This window comes from Pipistrellus hanaki (genome assembly GCF_964339955.1).
Source record: "Pipistrellus hanaki genome assembly, chromosome: 12".
Classification (NCBI taxonomy): domain Eukaryota; kingdom Metazoa; phylum Chordata; class Mammalia; order Chiroptera; family Vespertilionidae; genus Pipistrellus; species Pipistrellus hanaki.
In genome coordinates, this window is record NC_140514.1 from 10943230 (window position 1) to 10961496 (window position 18267).

The window sequence follows — 18267 nt, forward strand, 5'->3', positions numbered from 1 at the left end:
GAGACTGGCCATCCAAGGAGAGGGCCAAAGGAGGTTGGCTGCGGGAGCACATTGACCACCAGGAGGCAGCTCCTATGTTGAGCATCTGCCCCCTGGTGGTCAGTGCACATCATAGCGATCGGCCAACCGGTCATTCAGTCATTTAGGCTTTTATATATATAGATGCTGTTATAAGCAGAATAGGTGAACAAAGGCTACCTGGGAACTGCGGGTGCAGATGAATAGTGGAAATGCCTGGAGAGAGCTGGGGCTGACCAGGCTCAAGTTTGGTTTTCTCTTGATCCAATGAAGATATTTCCTGCATGGTTGAATTAGAAAGACAAAAAGAGAACTGAAAGTAGGAATTGTTTTTCCTTTGCACTTATACCTATTTTTATTTAATGAATTCTACCCTTACAAAGGCACCAAAGGTTACAGGACATTAGACAAAAACCTGTGCAATTGTGTGATTTTTTTTTTTAAATGAACTATCACTGTGCCACTATTATGGCAAGCTCCTGAGTGTCTCCTGCAGTGCTACCCTATGCACACACTCTCATCCGTCTTAGAGGGCCCAGAGCAAAGAGTCCCTTCAGACGTTGGCAACCAATGCCTTGGCTCAGGGGCCCACACTTGGCCTGGAACAGAACAAACCCTGAGGGAGAACTAAACCGTCGCCTCATTCCCATGTGGCTCTGCCCCAGATTAGATAATGACTATAGCAAATGTGTCCTCACAAAACACACAATATTAAAATGTGTTATGCTGGCCAGTCAATATGGCAGCCCTGAACCTCACATCTACTAGTAATCACTCAGCACCTCCAGCTCTCCCAGGAAGGGCAGTCCAGCAGAGAAACAGAAAGGCGGAGCCTGGGAGGAGCACCCAGGCTTCCCGTGTCTGGTTGCCCACTCCCGTCCCCTGGTCCGCAAGCAAAGAAAGAGACCCATGATCAGTTCTAGCTCCAGCTCTGTAGGACTCATGCAGACCGAACTTGGGGCTTGTTAAGCACCTGTGACCTCGCCCACACGTGTGGATGCTCCTATCATCGCTTCATTAAAAGTATTCATCAGGTTACTCGGTCACTGTTACCCTACTTAGTCCCTCCCTACCCATCCACTTATTATTTTATAATTACACTAGAGGCCCGGGCATGAAATTCATACACTGTAGAGTGGGGCGTGGGGGGTGGTGGGGAGATAGGGGGCAATTCCTCAGTCCTGCCTGCTCCCTCTCACAGTCCAGGACCCCTTGGGGGATGTCTGACTGCTGGCTTAGGCCCGATCCATCCCTCTCACAATCCGGGATCCGTCGCTCCTTACCTCCCGCCTGCTCGCTCCTTAGCACTGGCCCACTGCTCCTTAGGGGCAGGCTTCTTACCGCTTGGCTGGCTGCTCCTTAGCACTGCCATGAAGGCGGGAGAGGCTCCCGCCACGGCTGCTGTGCTCGCCAGTCATGGCGGAGCCAGGAGCTCGCGCAACCATGAGCCCAGCTTTTGGCTCCCCCCTGTGGGAGCACAATGACCACCAGGGGGCAGCTCCTGCCTTGAGCATATGCCCCTGGTGGTCTGTGCACATCATAGCAACTGGTCATTCCAGTCGTTCTACAGTAAGGGTCACTTCGGCTTTCATTATATAGATACTCTTTTTATTTACTGTTCATCTTACCACTTTCCTTTTACACTAACTTGGAGGTATTTAAAAAAGAGAGAGAGAGAGACCTAAGTCTTCTCTTGAAATTATCTTTCCTTTTGCTTTTATAACATCACTCCTAATTCTCCTACTCCTTTGCCACTTTGTTCTCATCCTCTTTCAATACGGTTGACATTCAGTATTATTTTATACTGTCTCGGGTGTACTGCATAGTGGTGAGACATTATTACATTCCCCTTCCCTTGCTTTAATTGCTGTCGTCCTCTAGAAAGCTTACTCCCCGAACCTCCATGTCCCTTTCAGCCCGTCTCCTAGTTTGAATTACCCCTTTCCTACTTTTTATAAAATAGACATCTTGCCTGAGTATCCCATCAAAGATCCAATTGTGTAGGCACGATTTTTTATAGGGTAACTCCATTTAGGTATTCCACAAATCCCTTGAGTCCACCCCTTCCAAAGCCATCCATATGTCAACTTCATTTCTGTCAATGCCACAATCATTAACGACCAGGTTTAAAGTCACTTTTTAGTCATCCCTCCTTCATTTCTCATCCCAACTCCTGCGCATTTGCACTATTCCTTCTATTGTCCATCCTTTTCCGGATCCATGATCTTCACTACCCCAAGTGTGGATTCACTCTCTGATTCTCGGTTTATTCTAATATTTACTTGGCCTCTCCAGCTTCCTTTTTCTCCCTATCTCAGTCAATCCTGCTGTGATTTATCTTCTAAAAATACTGAGCACTTATTATTTTTCTCCACTTCTTAAGAACACAGACTAGCCCTGCCCGGTTTGGCTCAGTAAATAGAGTGACAGCCTGCGGACTCAAGGGTCCCACGTTTGATTCTGGTCAAGAGCATGTACCTTGGTTGTGGGCACATCCCCAGTAGGAGGTGTGCAGGAGGCAGCTGATCGATGTTTCTCTCTCATTGATGTTTCTAGCTCTCTATCCCTCTCCCTTCCTCTCTGTAAAAAATCAATAAAATACTTTTTTTAAAAGAACATAGACTAGCTTTCTATTACCTATTTAATCTGACCTCAATCAATATCAATTGCACCCCAATCCCTGCAGCCCATGTCAATGCCAGCAAGAAGACGATCAATCCACTCCCACAGCTAACAGCCAGAATTTCCCTATCGGCCTGGGCAGCAGCCTCTCTTACCAATGCCACCTCCTCACCACTGGACAGGTGGGGTCCAGCTGAGGAGCAGAGTACTTCCCCTCTGATGATAACTGCAGGCTGGTATCCCAAACCTCCCAACGTTTATCTTCCTAACCCGTCTCTCCCGCTCCCCTCACTGGCCTCTTGCTGTCCCAGCCACACCTTTGCACATATAACTTCCCACCCGGACCACCCAGCTTTCTCTTCATTAATCTTCAATATTATGAGGCCTCTGCCAGGAGTTCAGACCACAAGACTCTGGCTGCATTTTTCCCACTGCCGCTTCTCCAAATTAATTGCCGTAAGAGCAGACAAGAAAATGTTCAGGCCCTCTTTCAGACTCCTAATGAAAGGTAGCATGAACTCCACCATAAACAGAGAAGAACAAGCCCGAGATAAGACATGGCTATGAGGGAGCTGGCCGGTCCACTCCGACCCTGAAGGATTCCTCCCTCTTATCAACCAGAACCAGATCCAAAGTCAACAGAACTGCAAACGACCATCCGTCACTCAACTTCGGGAGATGCTAACCTCGTTGGGTGCTATGATTTGAAAATTCCTCCCCCCCCCGCCCCTTTGCTCCTGGATTCTTTCAGCACATATGCTATTCTATCCCATGTTCATAAGGTAAAGATTTTTAAAACTATAAAAATTATTATATGTATTTGCCCAAACTAAATTTGAATACTTACTGCAGCCTTGCTAACTAAATAACTATAAATGTATAAACATTTAATAATTACTTCATTGTCATGTTATTACAGAGAAAACAAGATTCAGACAAGGAACAACATTCCTTAGATAGGACTTCGTTCCAGAAAATGTATACATTTCCTACTAATAAATTTCACAATTTATAGCCCCATCTTTATGCCCAAAACGAATAGGTTTATAAAAATGTCTCTCAAATTTCTAATCAGTATTCTAGGGATAGTTGTAACTTTCAAGGATAAGATCCATTCTGACTCTAACAAATTCAAACATGCATGTAAAATTTTAATTGAATTAAAAAGTGCATTGCTCACTACATATGCGCCATAAGAATATACAATTACATAAACCCGCCGGAAGCTTTCTTTTCGTAGATGGTCCAGGCCTTAAGTTGACTCTGAATTCTGTGTTAAGCCCTGGTTCCTATTAGTCCCGTCATTTTCTTCCCTTGGAATTCAAGTTCCAGGAAGAAAGGAAGTTTTGTCTGGTTTTTCTCTCTGTTGTTTTCCTAGCATTCAGAATACGGCCAGCCATATAGCAGGTGCTCACTAAATACTTCTTGAATGAATGAATGCCATTTCCTCCAACCAAAGGATGAACATACATGTTACTGTATTGAAGCCCATACATGTTCCAAAAGGAAATCATTGTGAAATTAAAGAAACAAGAGAGATTTGTAAACAATGAATAAATTACCTTCTCAGGGGGTGCAGTTGCCACTAGAACCAGAAAAGAAAAAAGGACATTAGTAAAATTTAAAACAATCTACCACATAGTATTTTAAGTTTTAAAGTGCAATGGGAGTTCAATATGTCTCCAAAAGGATTAAGAATCAAACTAAGTCAAATGCAGACTTATGGTCGCTACCATTGTGGATGTTACACAAGCTGACTGGGGAAATGGTCAGTGCTATGGCATTCCTCAGTTACAGGAGGTCAGCTCACAGATGCAATGAAGTTCTTCCCATGCCTCTCATTAACTAAAAATGTTCAAGGAGGTAACATTTTCTAATACATCACTTTATGCCTAATCTCAATTCTGTAGAACATTCCATATTTTAGAAAACAAACATTTCCCTTAATTGGTTACACTTATCCTTAATATTATAGAATGTTTGAAATGCTTTCTGAGGTCAATGTTAAGAAAAGAATGCCACTATTTCAATGAGTCAAGAATAGGTGCTGCATTCTTGGTGCGTACTCATTTTTAATGAAGCTCTGTGAGCGTTTCCAGGAAGATACGCTAATGAAATTTCAGGGGGAAATCACAAGCCAGTAAGATCCAATGACAGATTAGCATCAATACGGTGAACAAATGACCTATTACACAATCATAAACATTATCTAGGGTGAGTGGTTATACCTTTATATTTTGAAAGGTGTGCTTTTCATAAATCATTCCTTATGCCTTAGGTCAGTGGTCGGCAAACTCATTAGTTAACAGAGCCAAATATCAACAGTACAACAACTGAAATTTCTTTTGAGAGCCAACTTTTTTAAACTTAAACATCTTCTAACGCCACTTCTTCAAAATAGACTCGCCCAGGCCATGTTATTTTGTGGAAGAGCCACACCCAAGGGGCCAAAGAGCCTCATATGGCTCGGGAGCCGCAGTTTGCTGACCACTGCCTTAGGTGAATAGTCACCAACATTTTTCTCATGAGTCAACGTCTCAGTAACATTAATATACAAGTTTGGTTGATGCATTAACTCCTAAAAGCAATCAGATACCAGACTGCTACCACTGCTGCAATATTCTTGTGATTGGAAAAACTCAGAACTAACATTCTGTCCTGCCTGACCCACCATTAAGGAAGTCTTTAGGCAGAGCCTGGGCCAGAGCCAATTTTCTCCTATTTACACAGAGGATGAGGACTTGCAAACACCTGGCCCTGACACCTCAAGTGTATAGGACAAAGTGGTCAACAATGTCAACTTCAAGTGAGGTCCCACTGCTCTGCCTGACCAAGAAAGAAGTGCAGCAAGACAAGGAGTGGAATGAGAGGCTAGAACACACGAAGGGCCAGAGCCCTGCAAAAAAGACATCTTGCCAAGCCCTCACATCTTCACTAACCTATGGCACCTTCTCTCCTTACAAAATCCATAAATGAGCACCCGGAATTCTGACTTAAGACTCAAGTTACAAAAGCCAACACCAGCTTTATTAGAGTCGATATATATTTATACAAAAGTACAATTTGTTTTCCTTCTATTGGGGGTGAGAATTTTTGTAGTAACAGAGATATTCAGAGTATTAGCTATGCTGGTTTATATTGAGAGACAGAGATAAAGCTAATCCTCCTTGTGAAAGCCAGGGAGATAGAGTCAGCTGTCTAGACCCCCTCTGGAGTATAAGGCCTAAACCACTTCCTTGAATAAGCACGTGCCCTGGCACCATCACCTGCTCTGTGCATGACAACTGGCAAGTCAGGTCCCCACTCCAGGCCTCAGGTTTCCCAGAATGTAAACCAAAGAAAAGATTGCACTAAGTGGTCTCCAAGATCCTTTCAATTGACCCTGTCCTTCCTCCCCATAACCTGGACTGCACCTGGAACTTTATCTCATGGAAGCTCCTTTGATGCTTTAACGTTAAGCCTGTGGGTTCCACTTTTTAAAGTAAATATTTATTAAACGACCCTCTAGACACAGGAATGAATTTGGGCTATTCCCTGAAGGATCTAAAGCACTCTCCAGGACTAAACACCAAGAGAAAGGGGCCCCAGACACAAGACTACGTCCTGAGATCACATTGGAATATTGTTACCTGCTAGTTCCATGTGACTCTAGAGCAGTGATTCTCAATCAGGAGTCATTCTCTTCCTCCCCGCCCCAATCCCATCCCACTCCAGGGACATCTAGAAATGTTCGGACACCTTTTTGGCTGAAAGAAGTAGAAGAGAGGTGCTACCAGCATCTTGAGGTCAGAGGCCAGGGCTGCTGCTAAAAATCCTACCATGCACAGAGAAGCCTCCACATCAAAGAGTTACCCACCCCCAATGTCAATAGTGCCAGGGCAGGAAACCCCTGCTCTGGGAGGGTACAGACAGGGAAACCAAAGCACAGACACACGAGACAGATGGCTAGGTCCACGACCCATTTCCACTCTCACCTTCGGGCTCCGCCACTCCTGGCCTGTGTTCCCGGGAGATAGTCAGGGCCTCCACTGGCTCTTCCTTGGCTGGGAGAGGTGGAGGATGAGTACTTTTAGCAACAGGTTGAGTGTTCTTTGGCTTGACAAATACAGGTCCTTTACCTACATGGTGATGGATTGGCCTGCGTCTATGAACGCCAGAAACCGTATAACCCATTCCACCAGGACAGATTTCCTTAAAAGCAGCTAGATTTGGGATGGGAAAATATTCCTTTTAAAAATCTAAAAGTGCAAACTGATACAGAGGAAAATATCTCTTAATAAATCATCACTAATATAGTTACATTTAAAATCTTCAAAAACAGATGCAAAATGCTTGAATTTCGGTTAAACTTGCATATTTACAGAAAAAAAAACCCAACCCTTCTTTTATTAAACATTTCTCCATCTGTTAATTTCTTATCCTACACAATCAGATCATATATATATATATATATATATATATATAGCACATAAGAGCATATATTTTATATATCATTTATATGTATCAGCAATAAATTGTTATATAATACTCTACACATCACATATATTACACATATTAAGTATATGTAATATATCAGGTTTATATGTATAAAAGACACTATATAAGATATATTTTATTGGAGATGTGTATGTAATATCAGCAAAAATTGGGCCTTTTTCCTTCTGCTATGGGTTAATTTCATTATTAACAAGAAACTCAGTAACATCTCTCTAAATTAGATGGGCAAAAATAAAAAGAATCACTATTCAGGGAAATGAGGGATTGACATCATCATAATTTGTGTCTAGTTGAGGAACCCAAAGGACTCAGCCAGAATGGAATGCATGAGCTGACATGGAGAGGTCAGTTAAAAAGGATTGAAGAGGGGAAGCATACTTGAAAAAAGAGTCTCAGGACAGTGGGGAGGAATCCAGTGATTTAAGACATGCTAAAGAGATGATAGGTAGGAATCAAGTTTAAAAAGGACATGCCACAGCCCGGCTGATGTGGCTCAGTAATTGAGCATTGACCTCTGAGCCTGGAGGTCACGGTTCAATTCCCAGTCAAAGCACATGCCTGGGTTGCAGGCTTGATCCCTAGTGATTCTCTCTCCCTTTCTTTCTGAAATCAATATTTTTTTTAAAAAAAAGGATATGCCACATTAGCATATACTTATATTCATGGGAAGGGATGATGCCTGAGCAAAAGCCTGACCAGGAGCAGATAGCTAAATTATCCAGAAGACAGGGGATATTCTGTGCCTAGAATCACTATCCTCCCCAGCAAAGTGGTTTTGTAGAGTTAAAAAAAAAAAAATAGACTGGGCACATGTGAGTTACTGACCTTCACTGTATAATCCCAAGGAACAGGTAAAAAAGAAATACTAGGGAGACAAGACAGTGTGGGGCCCAAGGAGGAAAATTCCAGCTAATCCCTTTGTTGTTGGTATCAGAGGCAAGTTACCAAATGTGGACACCAAGGAACTTATGGCCAACATCTTTCTTTCTACTTGTAAAATGTAAAGTAAAATCAGTCATTTAGTACTTCCACTGAACAAAAGATTCCCCACTGAATGAAATGGACTTAAAATAAGTTCCCAATGAAAAGGAACTCTAAAGCATGCTATAACATTATTTTAATAAGGATCACACATTGAGTGGTGGAATCTCATTCTTATGTTTAACTATGAAACAGTTCTTACTCCAAAGAATAGATGTTTCCAGAAGGAAACATGGTATTCTATCAAACAGCTAAAGTATTGATGACCTAAATATTATTTTTATGACAATCACCACATAACCAAATTGGCTAAGTGTAAAAGTTTATCTTTAACATTATTTCCAAGTTTAGCTGTTGTATTTTAGGGAGAAGTCTCCCGGCATGATACCATCTTGATTTATGTTTCATGTAAAGGTTACAAAGCTACCAAAATTGAACTTAAAAGAGAAATGTACCTATAAACTATAAAGATAATTTCTTTTTTATTATTACTTTTTAATAACGAGTGGATCAGGTCCTATATGAGAAAAATAGAACCTGTGGGAAATGTCTAGAATTATATGGTTTACCAAAATACCATCAGCATTACACTACCCTGTGCCTTACCAGTTCTTCCTGATCCTACCCAACACCAAAGTGGATCATAATATTTAAATTTACATTTAACCCTGTCTGCCACAGTATAAGTTATGGTTTTAAGATTGCAATGGCCCTGTGAAAATGTATGCATCTTCTTAAATATGCAACTGAGCAAACTTTTTATGTCCATCCCACACCAATGACATGGAGACCACTCCTTCTTTGACAATATCATGGCGCTCAGTATTTGCTCGGCATGTTTCTTTTTATTTCATTTTAACTCTGTTTGACCCTGAATGAGAAACTGGTGACTTCTTGGTAAAATTAAGGCCATGTATACTGATTTACTCTTTGGGGGCATTCGATAATTATGTACCAAACTGAAGGTTAAAGACTAATCAACTTCTTCATATTCAGCTCCCCCCTAGAAGTTCCTGGGGACTGTGGCAGGGTCTGCCCTTGAGTTACTGAAATTACCTCCGTTTCTAATTGGAGAAAGTAAACAATGTTCACAACAGAATCTGACAAGCACACCTTCCATAAATGAGTGAATGAGGCAACCCACACAAGGTCCAACTACTGTGCAAATGGTGAGCGGCCCATCGTTAGAAAAATGCATGGCCCAGCAGGGACTTCTGATCTCACTACCCTTTTAAACGGCAGCTTTCGAGTCCCAGAGTGATGATCAACTATAATGGCTCTTCTTGACATTCAAAAGGAAGCCCAATGTTACACATAATTGGAAATCTCTTTACATGTCATTTTTTTTTACAGTTCACCCTTCTATGTTCATGGTTTCCACAGAATTAACAAAAACACACTGTGTTATTAAAAAACTAAATTTAGAATCAGAGACAAAAAACAAGAATTCTAGCAGCCAGAGTTGTCCCATGTACTTGTGTGGCCAGGAATGAACGCGAGTGCGCAGCTGAGCATGTCTTACCTGTGCCTGGAAGGGGACATTTCTCACAGTGGGGGCCCCAGGCCTTGCCCACGCTACAACAGCAGAGCTGCTTGGTGAGGTGAACAGACAGAGGGTGCATGCACTGCCTTCCGGAACTGACAAGTCGGTAACAGGGCCCCTTCTCTTCCGAGATCACAGGGGTATCCGCTGAAGCAGAGAGACAAGGCCCCACGTCACCCAAGAAACAACAGAAACTAGGTGGACTTTTCACGTAACAGTAAAAACAACCGCAGAGTCTGGGTCAGAAACCACACTTCCGAATACGTCTGTCTAGATTTAGGACAGAGCCTTTCTTCACTTAGAGTCAGTTTCCCAAATGCGTTTTCCAGTTCAGTCCCTCCTCCCATTTTAGAGAAAGCATTAAATCAGGTATGTGGGCCTAAAAGTGGAAAGAAACAATTTCACCCAAAATCCACCTGCCCAAACAGACCTCATCACCTAATAGCAAGATCACTACACAGCGGTTGTTTTCTTGTAGATGGCCGTAACAGAGGTTGCTCTAGGGAAGAATTTGGTGAGCAACCAGGCATCATGGATGCTCACAATCTGAACACAGTGGATGCTGCAAGCCAGCTGCGGTTGCTCTCTTTGCTTAGAGGACAGTGAGAGCTTGCAGGGCCCCATCAGATTTCACCCTGGGAGAGCGAACAGGAAAGGGCAGCAGCAAACTCTCTGGCCTGCAGTGCCACCAGAGCCCCCCAGTCCAGCCCGACAGCAGATCAGGGAAGGAACAGAGGATGGGCTCAGCCCTGAAGAAAAACACTGCAACAGCCCACCAGCCTACATTCCTCCAATGCCTAAACCCTATTCCCGATGGTCCTTCTATTCTAAGTTTAATAGGTAAGACTTCTTGAATCTAACTGTTACACCCTCTGCTGGGGAGAGAGGGCACATATGATGGCTCAGTAGATGCTACAAAAAACATCCCAATTAAATCGAGATGCTATGTAGCAGAGTGAAAAGATCTACCACCTGCCAGCAATATAGCTTAAGGGAAGTCACCGTGACTGGTTAGGATGGTTACGTTTATGGTCATTTCAACTGGGCTACGCCATGGTACCCAAATGCTTTTTTTTTTTTTTTGTACATGAGATTAGCATTTAAAGTAGCAGACTTTCAGTAAAGCAGATTACTCTCCAGAATGTGGGTGGGCCTCATCCATATGAAAAGAAAAGATCTCCTCCCAAAAAAGAGAATTTTGCCAGCAGACGGCCGGGCCATCAAACTCAATGCCCACCATGTGCTGGGCAATACTACAGACTCTTCCAATGTTGGTAATATTATAGCGTTGCACAATAAATTCTGACTACACTTTCAAAGACATGATGCTCTAATATCAATTCAAATGTGAAGGATAATTACCATGAACTTGATCTAGGACCCTAAACGTGGAGGCACAGAACCCAGTTTTCAATCTCCAACGTCAGTTACTAGCTGTATGACCTAGAGAAGTTCCTTAGACTCTCCTAACTTCAGTCCCCCAATGTGTACAACGAGAACAACACCTATCTCATAAAGGTGCGAGGAAAATTAAAACAAAATGAGGTGCATCAACCTGATTGGCTTTGAAGGGAATTGTCCTTCATCTCATGACTTCCAGGGCTCTGGCAGAAGTTCCTGAGCACATCTTCTCTAGGACCCTTTATTTCTGTCCATGAGCACCAAGTCCGTGGCTCAGGAAGACTATGCAGCAGCAAAGCCCAGGCTCAGAATTTTTTTATCTGAACCTATAGACACACCCCCTGCAGCACTCATCCTGAAGTTCTTGAATTCTTGAAGAAAATTAGCTGCCGCTCAGGTCAGAAAGTTTTCCCACTCGAAATGCAAAAGGTTATTATACTTTTTCTTAGATTTGCTCTGACATGTCCTAAAATGTCACCTTTCCCCAGTCGTAGGTAGGGGCAGGCTTGGAGAATGCTGCTCCCGCATCCTGAGCTACACAGACAGAGAGGTGAGAGGCAGCCAGTGCCAGGACCCTCCCACTTCCCTTCTTGGAGCTTGGCTAAGTCAAGGGCAGAGAGCAGGGCAAGGAGAGAAAGAGAAATGGTTGCAACCTTTGGCTGGAGTCAAGGAATTCGGAGGGTGCATTTGGGAACAGGGAGAGCTTCCCACTGCTCCTCGGCTGCTGCCAAGTGCATTTCTTTGAGCTCACAGAGTCAGCCGCACCTTTTATGGCCTGGGTACGGCCTAAACTCATGCTGTCTGAGAAGATGTAGTCAATTTCCCGCAGTTGGCTTGCAGACTCTTATCCATGGCTGTTTCTATGTTCCTCAAGAAGGTATGTTCCAAATGTTAACCTAGTGTTTGTGTGTGTGTGTGTGTGTGTGGGTGTGTGTCCCCACTCTCTGCTACATCCCCATAACCATGGAGGGTACCATCTTGCCAATTTTTTTCCTTACTCTGTAATTATCACCTTTTTTCCTGATTCTTCTCATCTGTGTTCAGATTTTCCTTATCAATTTCGTCAAAATCTAGTTCACCAGCAAGTCCAACTGGATCAAACCAAGTCACAAACCCTGAAGGACTCTACAAATCTCTACGATGTTACACGTGGTAAATTCCGAGACAAGAGAAATAAATCTGCCCACTACATACTGGTACAGAGCCCAGGTTCTAACTTCAAACTCTAAACTGGAATATTTAACTAGCAACAAACATCTCCCAATAGTTATCATTTCAGCTGTTGTAGCTGAACCATAAAATTGAATTATTTTTTCAAATAAGAACGGATGGTGGTTTAATAAGTTCAGTATTATTTGGGCAATGACAGGGGGAAATAAATGCTAAGGAAATGTGTAAGTGTTTCAAAAATCTCATTGGCAGATTTCAACAATCTCACTAAAACCTGGATGTCTGCCCTTAACACTAGACATCCAATCTAGTCAAAGTTTAAAAAAACACTTCGCAACCAGTTCTCCAAGTTTACTCATCTGCAACCTCAAATGTAGTGATTTCAAACAAAACAAGTCAAATTATTTAAGAAAAAACATTCTCAACAAATTTTATATCCAAACTCTTAAAAATCTTTTACACTTAAATTATAAAGCTATTTAAAATACTGACTCATGTAATTCACATCAACCAGAAATTATCTCTAAATTTTCTGGATTGTCAACAATGTGATTTTTGGCCTGAAATTTCCAAAGTCTTGCGTCCATTTTCAAATATACCTCATATGGAAACATAACTTTACCACTGGATAAAACTCTCTATAACTGTCTGTCTGCTCGTGATCAGAATTATGTGAAAGAACATGGAAAAAAAGAACTTACGTGCAAAATTTCCTAATCTGCATTCGGCAGTTTTTAAAGGAAAATAGTAGTAATTAGTAACAATGTTCCCAAAGACTCAACAAACTCATCTAAAAGTAATGAATGAGCCTGTCATTTTTGTGAATGCACAATTGAAAACAAATAATGGATCATCATGAAGAACATGTTCTGACCAAATGGCAAGTCTAAAACTGGGGCCCAGAAGGGTGCAACTTAACATACACCAAAGCCACATTAAAAACAGATAAATAGAACCAAACTTTGTAGGACAGAAAATAATACAAAATTGTTCTTAAAATTATCCTAATAGTTTTTTGCCTTATGTTAGTTTAAAATGTTTAAACTTCAGTTGTATGCGGCTTTGAAAAATCTGCATTGCTTACCTATGTTGTAATAATGAGCATGAGAACATTTTAAAAAGATAACCTTTAAAAACCTGCATTTGAGAATTTTGTGCCTAAAATGCCTGCCTCTCTAATTGTCAGGTGATGCAGTGATTACACCGGATTCTATTTCATGGTAAGAGAGTTTTCAGAGAAACTATATTTTCTGTCCAACATTAGCATATGTGGTTTGATGGAGGATTTTTACCCACACCAGATACAAGAGGAAATCTTAGAGACAATATTTATTAGGCAAAAGAGTATGCCTTCGGGGATGTATTTTGGTGGCTTTTGAGGACAACGGAATAGAATATTATCCAAAACTATTTCCCAGACGCTCCAACTAAGAAAGTACAGTGAAACCTCATTAAATCAAACACTAGTGACTCAGAATTTGGACTAATTAAAAACAGAAGCTGGGAGAAAGTTGAACTCGGCCTAAATAATGCTTAAAATACTCGTGAAGGAAAAAACGTTTCATCTCTCAGGTATGCTCACTGTAATGAGCTCTCTTCTCTTCATCAGCTCCATTTCCTCAGCATGCCTGCTCTCTACCTTGACTTTTGGCTATTACATTTTTCTGAATGCAATAAAAATGCATTTTTAGTTCTGTAACATAGGCCTATTGTAATATGTCAGCCCCGCTTCCTCCCACTGGTGATTTTAATGAGGTTTTTCCTGCATTTGTACAATATTCAGTTAGCCGCTGAGCATTTATCTTATTTTGCATAACCTCCCACCCCAACCCCTGATCCAAAATGAGAATAAAAAGTGATCATTACTTACGAACACAAGTTGTAAAGGTAGGATCCGGCCCAAATCCCATTTTGCAGGTACATCTATAGCTGCCCATGGTATTCAAACACTCACCATTGGGGCACACACCTTGCAGCTGGCATTCATTAATGTCTGAAGGAAAACACAACTCTTTTAGAAGGAGCATTCATCTCCTGCTGGACAGATTCTGGCTATAAATTGCATTCACTTTCTTTTTTCATCATAATCTCTTGTATATATATGCATAATATGCAAAGCATCCCCTTGGGAATTCGACCAACTGCAAGTTAGATCGCTTGCTATGACATGTGCTGACCACAAGGGGTGGCGCGGAACAAAGGAAGGCCCCAGCTAGCAGCCAGCAGCTGGGGAAAAGAGGCCCCAGTCAGCAGTTGGCAGCCGAGAAAGGGAGGCCCCAGCCTGGCAGCCAGCAGCTTCTAGGGACCCTACCAGTGTACAAATTTCATGCACTGGGCCTCTAGTAGTAAATAAAGATCTTTTAAATAATATTTTTTTTATTAATTTCAGAGAGGAAGGGAGAGGGAAAGAGGGAAAGAGAGATAAAAACATCAATAATGAGAACGAATCATTGATAGAGATAATTTTGTTCAAGATCATATTTTTTTTAATAATTAAGGGGGAGTGGGGAAATTTAATGGGAAAACTATCCCACTACAATCCTGTTTTGGTCTATGCAAGATGCTAAATTGTTAGCTCAAACAAGTCACTTAATTTCTGTCGATCTAGGGTTTCTCTCTTGTAACACAAAAGGGCTGAGACAGATAATCCTCATGATTACTTCTCACTTAAATATTCTTGACTTCAAAATAATCTGCCAGTTGCCAAGGTGGGAAAAAAAAATGTGACATTTATGGATAATATACTGTAAATCATGTAAGTGCCCTGATGGGAAATAAACACACTTTTATGTATCCTGTGTGTTTAATCATTTACTGTCTTCTTAGTGACGCAAGTTCATACAGGAAATGAGACATGTCCCGTAATCAACAGGAATTAGGCCCAAGGTGAGAACAGCACATGAAGGTCTCTGTGCTGTGTGAAAATATGAAGCTTTCTGGTGATGCCTCTGTGAGCATATTCAGTGTTTGCTGATGGAAAGACATTCCATCAAATAATTTAGCCATGTAACTTCTCCTTAAAAGCAGAAAGAAATACCTCTGGAGGTAAATTCTTTCCCTAGCCAGACAAACCTTTTGGCTCTTGAATAGGGATCTCTTTCTTTAGCTAACTAACAGAGAAATTCGTTCTCTAAAAGGAGAATGAATTATGTATTTCTTAAACTTCCACAGAAGCAGCTGCACATTGGACACACATACCCTTGAAGTCACTCAACAATATTCCACAGGGTACATACCTGCTTGGATATTATTAAGGGAATCAAATTTTAGATCTAGGGTCTTTCTATTTTCCTTTTCTAAGTGATTAACTTAAGAACACATCTGCCCACCTTCCTCTCCTGTCTCTCCCTTAACTCCGTGCCTTCTTCCTCCTTACAAAGTCAAGTCATCTCTTGCCCATTTGTAATTTCTTTCTAGGTTTTCTAGGTGCATTGCCTCACAGTGTCAAATTCCCAAAGGCACCAAACAAAAGAACAGTTAACAAATATCTCTCTCTAGAGGGAGAGCCACAGAAAAAGTAGTACATCCAATTTGTTTCATTAAAAGGCCTGGCTGAATGGCCCAGTGACTGAGCATCAACCTATGATCCAGGAGGTCATGGTTTGATTCCTGGTCAGGGCACATGCCTGGATCCCCAGTATGGGGAGTACAGGAGGCAGCCGATCAATGACTCTCTCTCTCTCATCACTTATGTTTCTATCTCTTTCTCCTTCTCCCTTCTTCTCTGAAATCAATAAAAATACGTTTAAAAAAAAAAGAACAAGGCAGTGGTCTGGCTTTGCCAATTAGGTTTACAAATTACAGCAGACATAATTTGTAAACCGAATAAGCCAACTCTGCAGCTCTGAGGCTTTGATAAAAATATGTTTAAAGCACATATCTAATATAAATACACTGTGCATAAATCTACTGTGTCCATTTAATTTTTTAAGGGAAAAATGTAAATGTCAGTTTAAAAAATGTTAAGTTTTTCAAAATTACTGTAGGAGATAAGTGAGAGAGAAAAAATATTTGAAGGGCAGCATTCTACAGCAATTTTACCCAAAGTAGTTTACACAAACTACTTTGTTAGGATTCTGCTAAAGGAAGGGTTCTGTGGCAAAATATGTTTGAGAAACACTGCGTATTCTACAAACACAAGCATGTGGACTCCTGTTTTTGTTGTTGTTTTTTAACTTGGTATGTTCCACACACTTGGCAATGGAACCCATTTTTTGCCCACCATCTATCCACATCCCTAAAATGTTGCTCTCTGGGGCTGGCCCTGCAACTACTATACAGGTCTCTTCATGGTAATATTTCCTTTGACCATTAACCAGAGCCTCCCTACTGACCAGTAACTGTTCCATTATCATAAAATGATAGATTCCGTCATAAGAGGAAGTAAACCATTGTGAGAGCAACTCCGTGCCTTCTACTTCTTCTCTCTTCAGGAAAACACGACAAAAGAATGATCAGAACCCAGAGACCAGCTGTATTTATTTCTTGATACATGTGTACTACACATGGAAGATGCTAATGGCACACACCATCTCTGTTGGTCTTGGATTTCTGACTCTAGTCTACAAATACTGCATTAATTTCTCCTTGAAACATTCACAGTAACATGAATCTTTCATGGCTTCTCCCATTGATTTCACAGCCCCCAGAGATGAAGGTCAAAGAGCTATTGGGGAATATAATGTGCTAATGACTCACTTCACCACTATCCTTCCTGAAGAACAGTGAATAAAATAAACAGACGTTTCCTTTTTGAATCCCATTCCAGTGATGTGAGCTGAGTAAGAGGACACGTCAGAAAGTGATTCTAAAATACAGAGGAATGGGTCCCAAATTGATTTTTTAAATGTTGAAATATGGTCCACAGGTCCAGATCAGAACTGTTTAAATTCTAACTGAAAGGAATGTGCCTATTTAAACTAGAAATGGCAGCAGGAGTTGCGAGAAGATGCCTTCAACGGTAAAATAGCCCCTTCAAACAGGAGAAAAGTCTATTAATTCCCTCTTAGCCACTGACCATTGTAAAGCATGATTCGACCTCACATTTAGTATCCCACAGTTTCTGGGATTAAATCACTACATACAGCAGAGCAGTGTTTGAATCTCCATCCAGTAGGCTAAGTAAAAAGAACTTTAAGTATTTTTAAGTGTCTTGAAGAAATAAATGAAAGAGCCTGGTTGACTCCAGTCTTACTTTATACCTATTGATGTTCTACTATCATTTCCCAAATACATAGCAAGAACAATGGATTCTAAGTTTCGTCTTTACACCTACATTACTCTCAAACACATTCCCTATTTTATATTCCGTATTCCTGAGAAAGAAACAAACATCACAGCAATGGATTCCCCATTGATAATGGAACTGAAAGGAAATTTAGAGACAGAAATGTGAAGGGATTCAGAACAGGCCTCCCCAGCAATGTGCCACTTTGGCAAGTGAATTCGTTTAAGGTGAAGCCATATTTAATATAAAATAACTGGGGAAAGCCTCAATAGAAATGTCTAAGGCAGGAGTGGGGAACCTTTCTTTCTGCCAAGGGCCATTTGGATATTTATAACATCATTCCCAGGCCACACAAAATTATCAACTTAAAAATTAGGTTGCTATGAAAAAAGCTCCTAGATTTATTGAATTCCGAGTCCTGCCTGCGGTTGCGTTGGCAGGGCCAGACCGAATGATACAGCAGGGCAGGCGTTCCCCACCCCTGGTCTAGGGCCTTGGAGAAGGAAAACATACTGTTTCACCGTCCCTTGTGTGCTTTCCAATTTGTAAAGAGAAGGACGTCAGGAAGGAGGAGAGGGACATGGTCAGTGGGCACTCTACTGAGAGTGGGAAAGGAAATGGTGCATCCTCTTCTAAAGGAAATTGGCACAGGATGAAGCGAAGCTTGGAAAACTGCACAGTCATAGGGTCCCATAAAGGTACTGAGCATAGTCATAGGGTCACTTAAAGGTTCATGGTCACGCCCTGACAGCATTCTCTATAACAGGGAAAAACAGAAACCAGTCTGAAATCCAACTTTAGGGGAATG

General features: G+C 41.5%; 1 protein-coding gene across 9 annotated transcripts in view; it reads right to left on the minus strand.

Moving 5' to 3' along the window:
• LTBP1 (latent transforming growth factor beta binding protein 1) overlaps nt 1–18267 on the minus strand; it is a 300379-nt gene that overhangs the window by 96093 nt on the left and 186019 nt on the right. For 3 of the 9 annotated variants that reach the window (XM_084900645.1, XM_084900643.1, XM_084900649.1), the window contains 5 exons: nt 14103–14225; nt 9641–9808; nt 6615–6842; nt 4203–4225; nt 199–298 (listed from right to left, as the gene is read on the minus strand). In XM_084900645.1, coding sequence (XP_084756771.1) covers nt 199–298; nt 4203–4225; nt 6615–6842; nt 9641–9808; nt 14103–14225 — 642 coding nt within the window. The remainder of the gene's footprint in view (nt 1–198; nt 299–4202; nt 4226–6614; nt 6843–9640; nt 9809–14102; nt 14226–18267) is intronic. The other 6 variants (XM_084900647.1, XM_084900646.1, XM_084900651.1 and 3 more) reach the window with 2 other exon arrangements.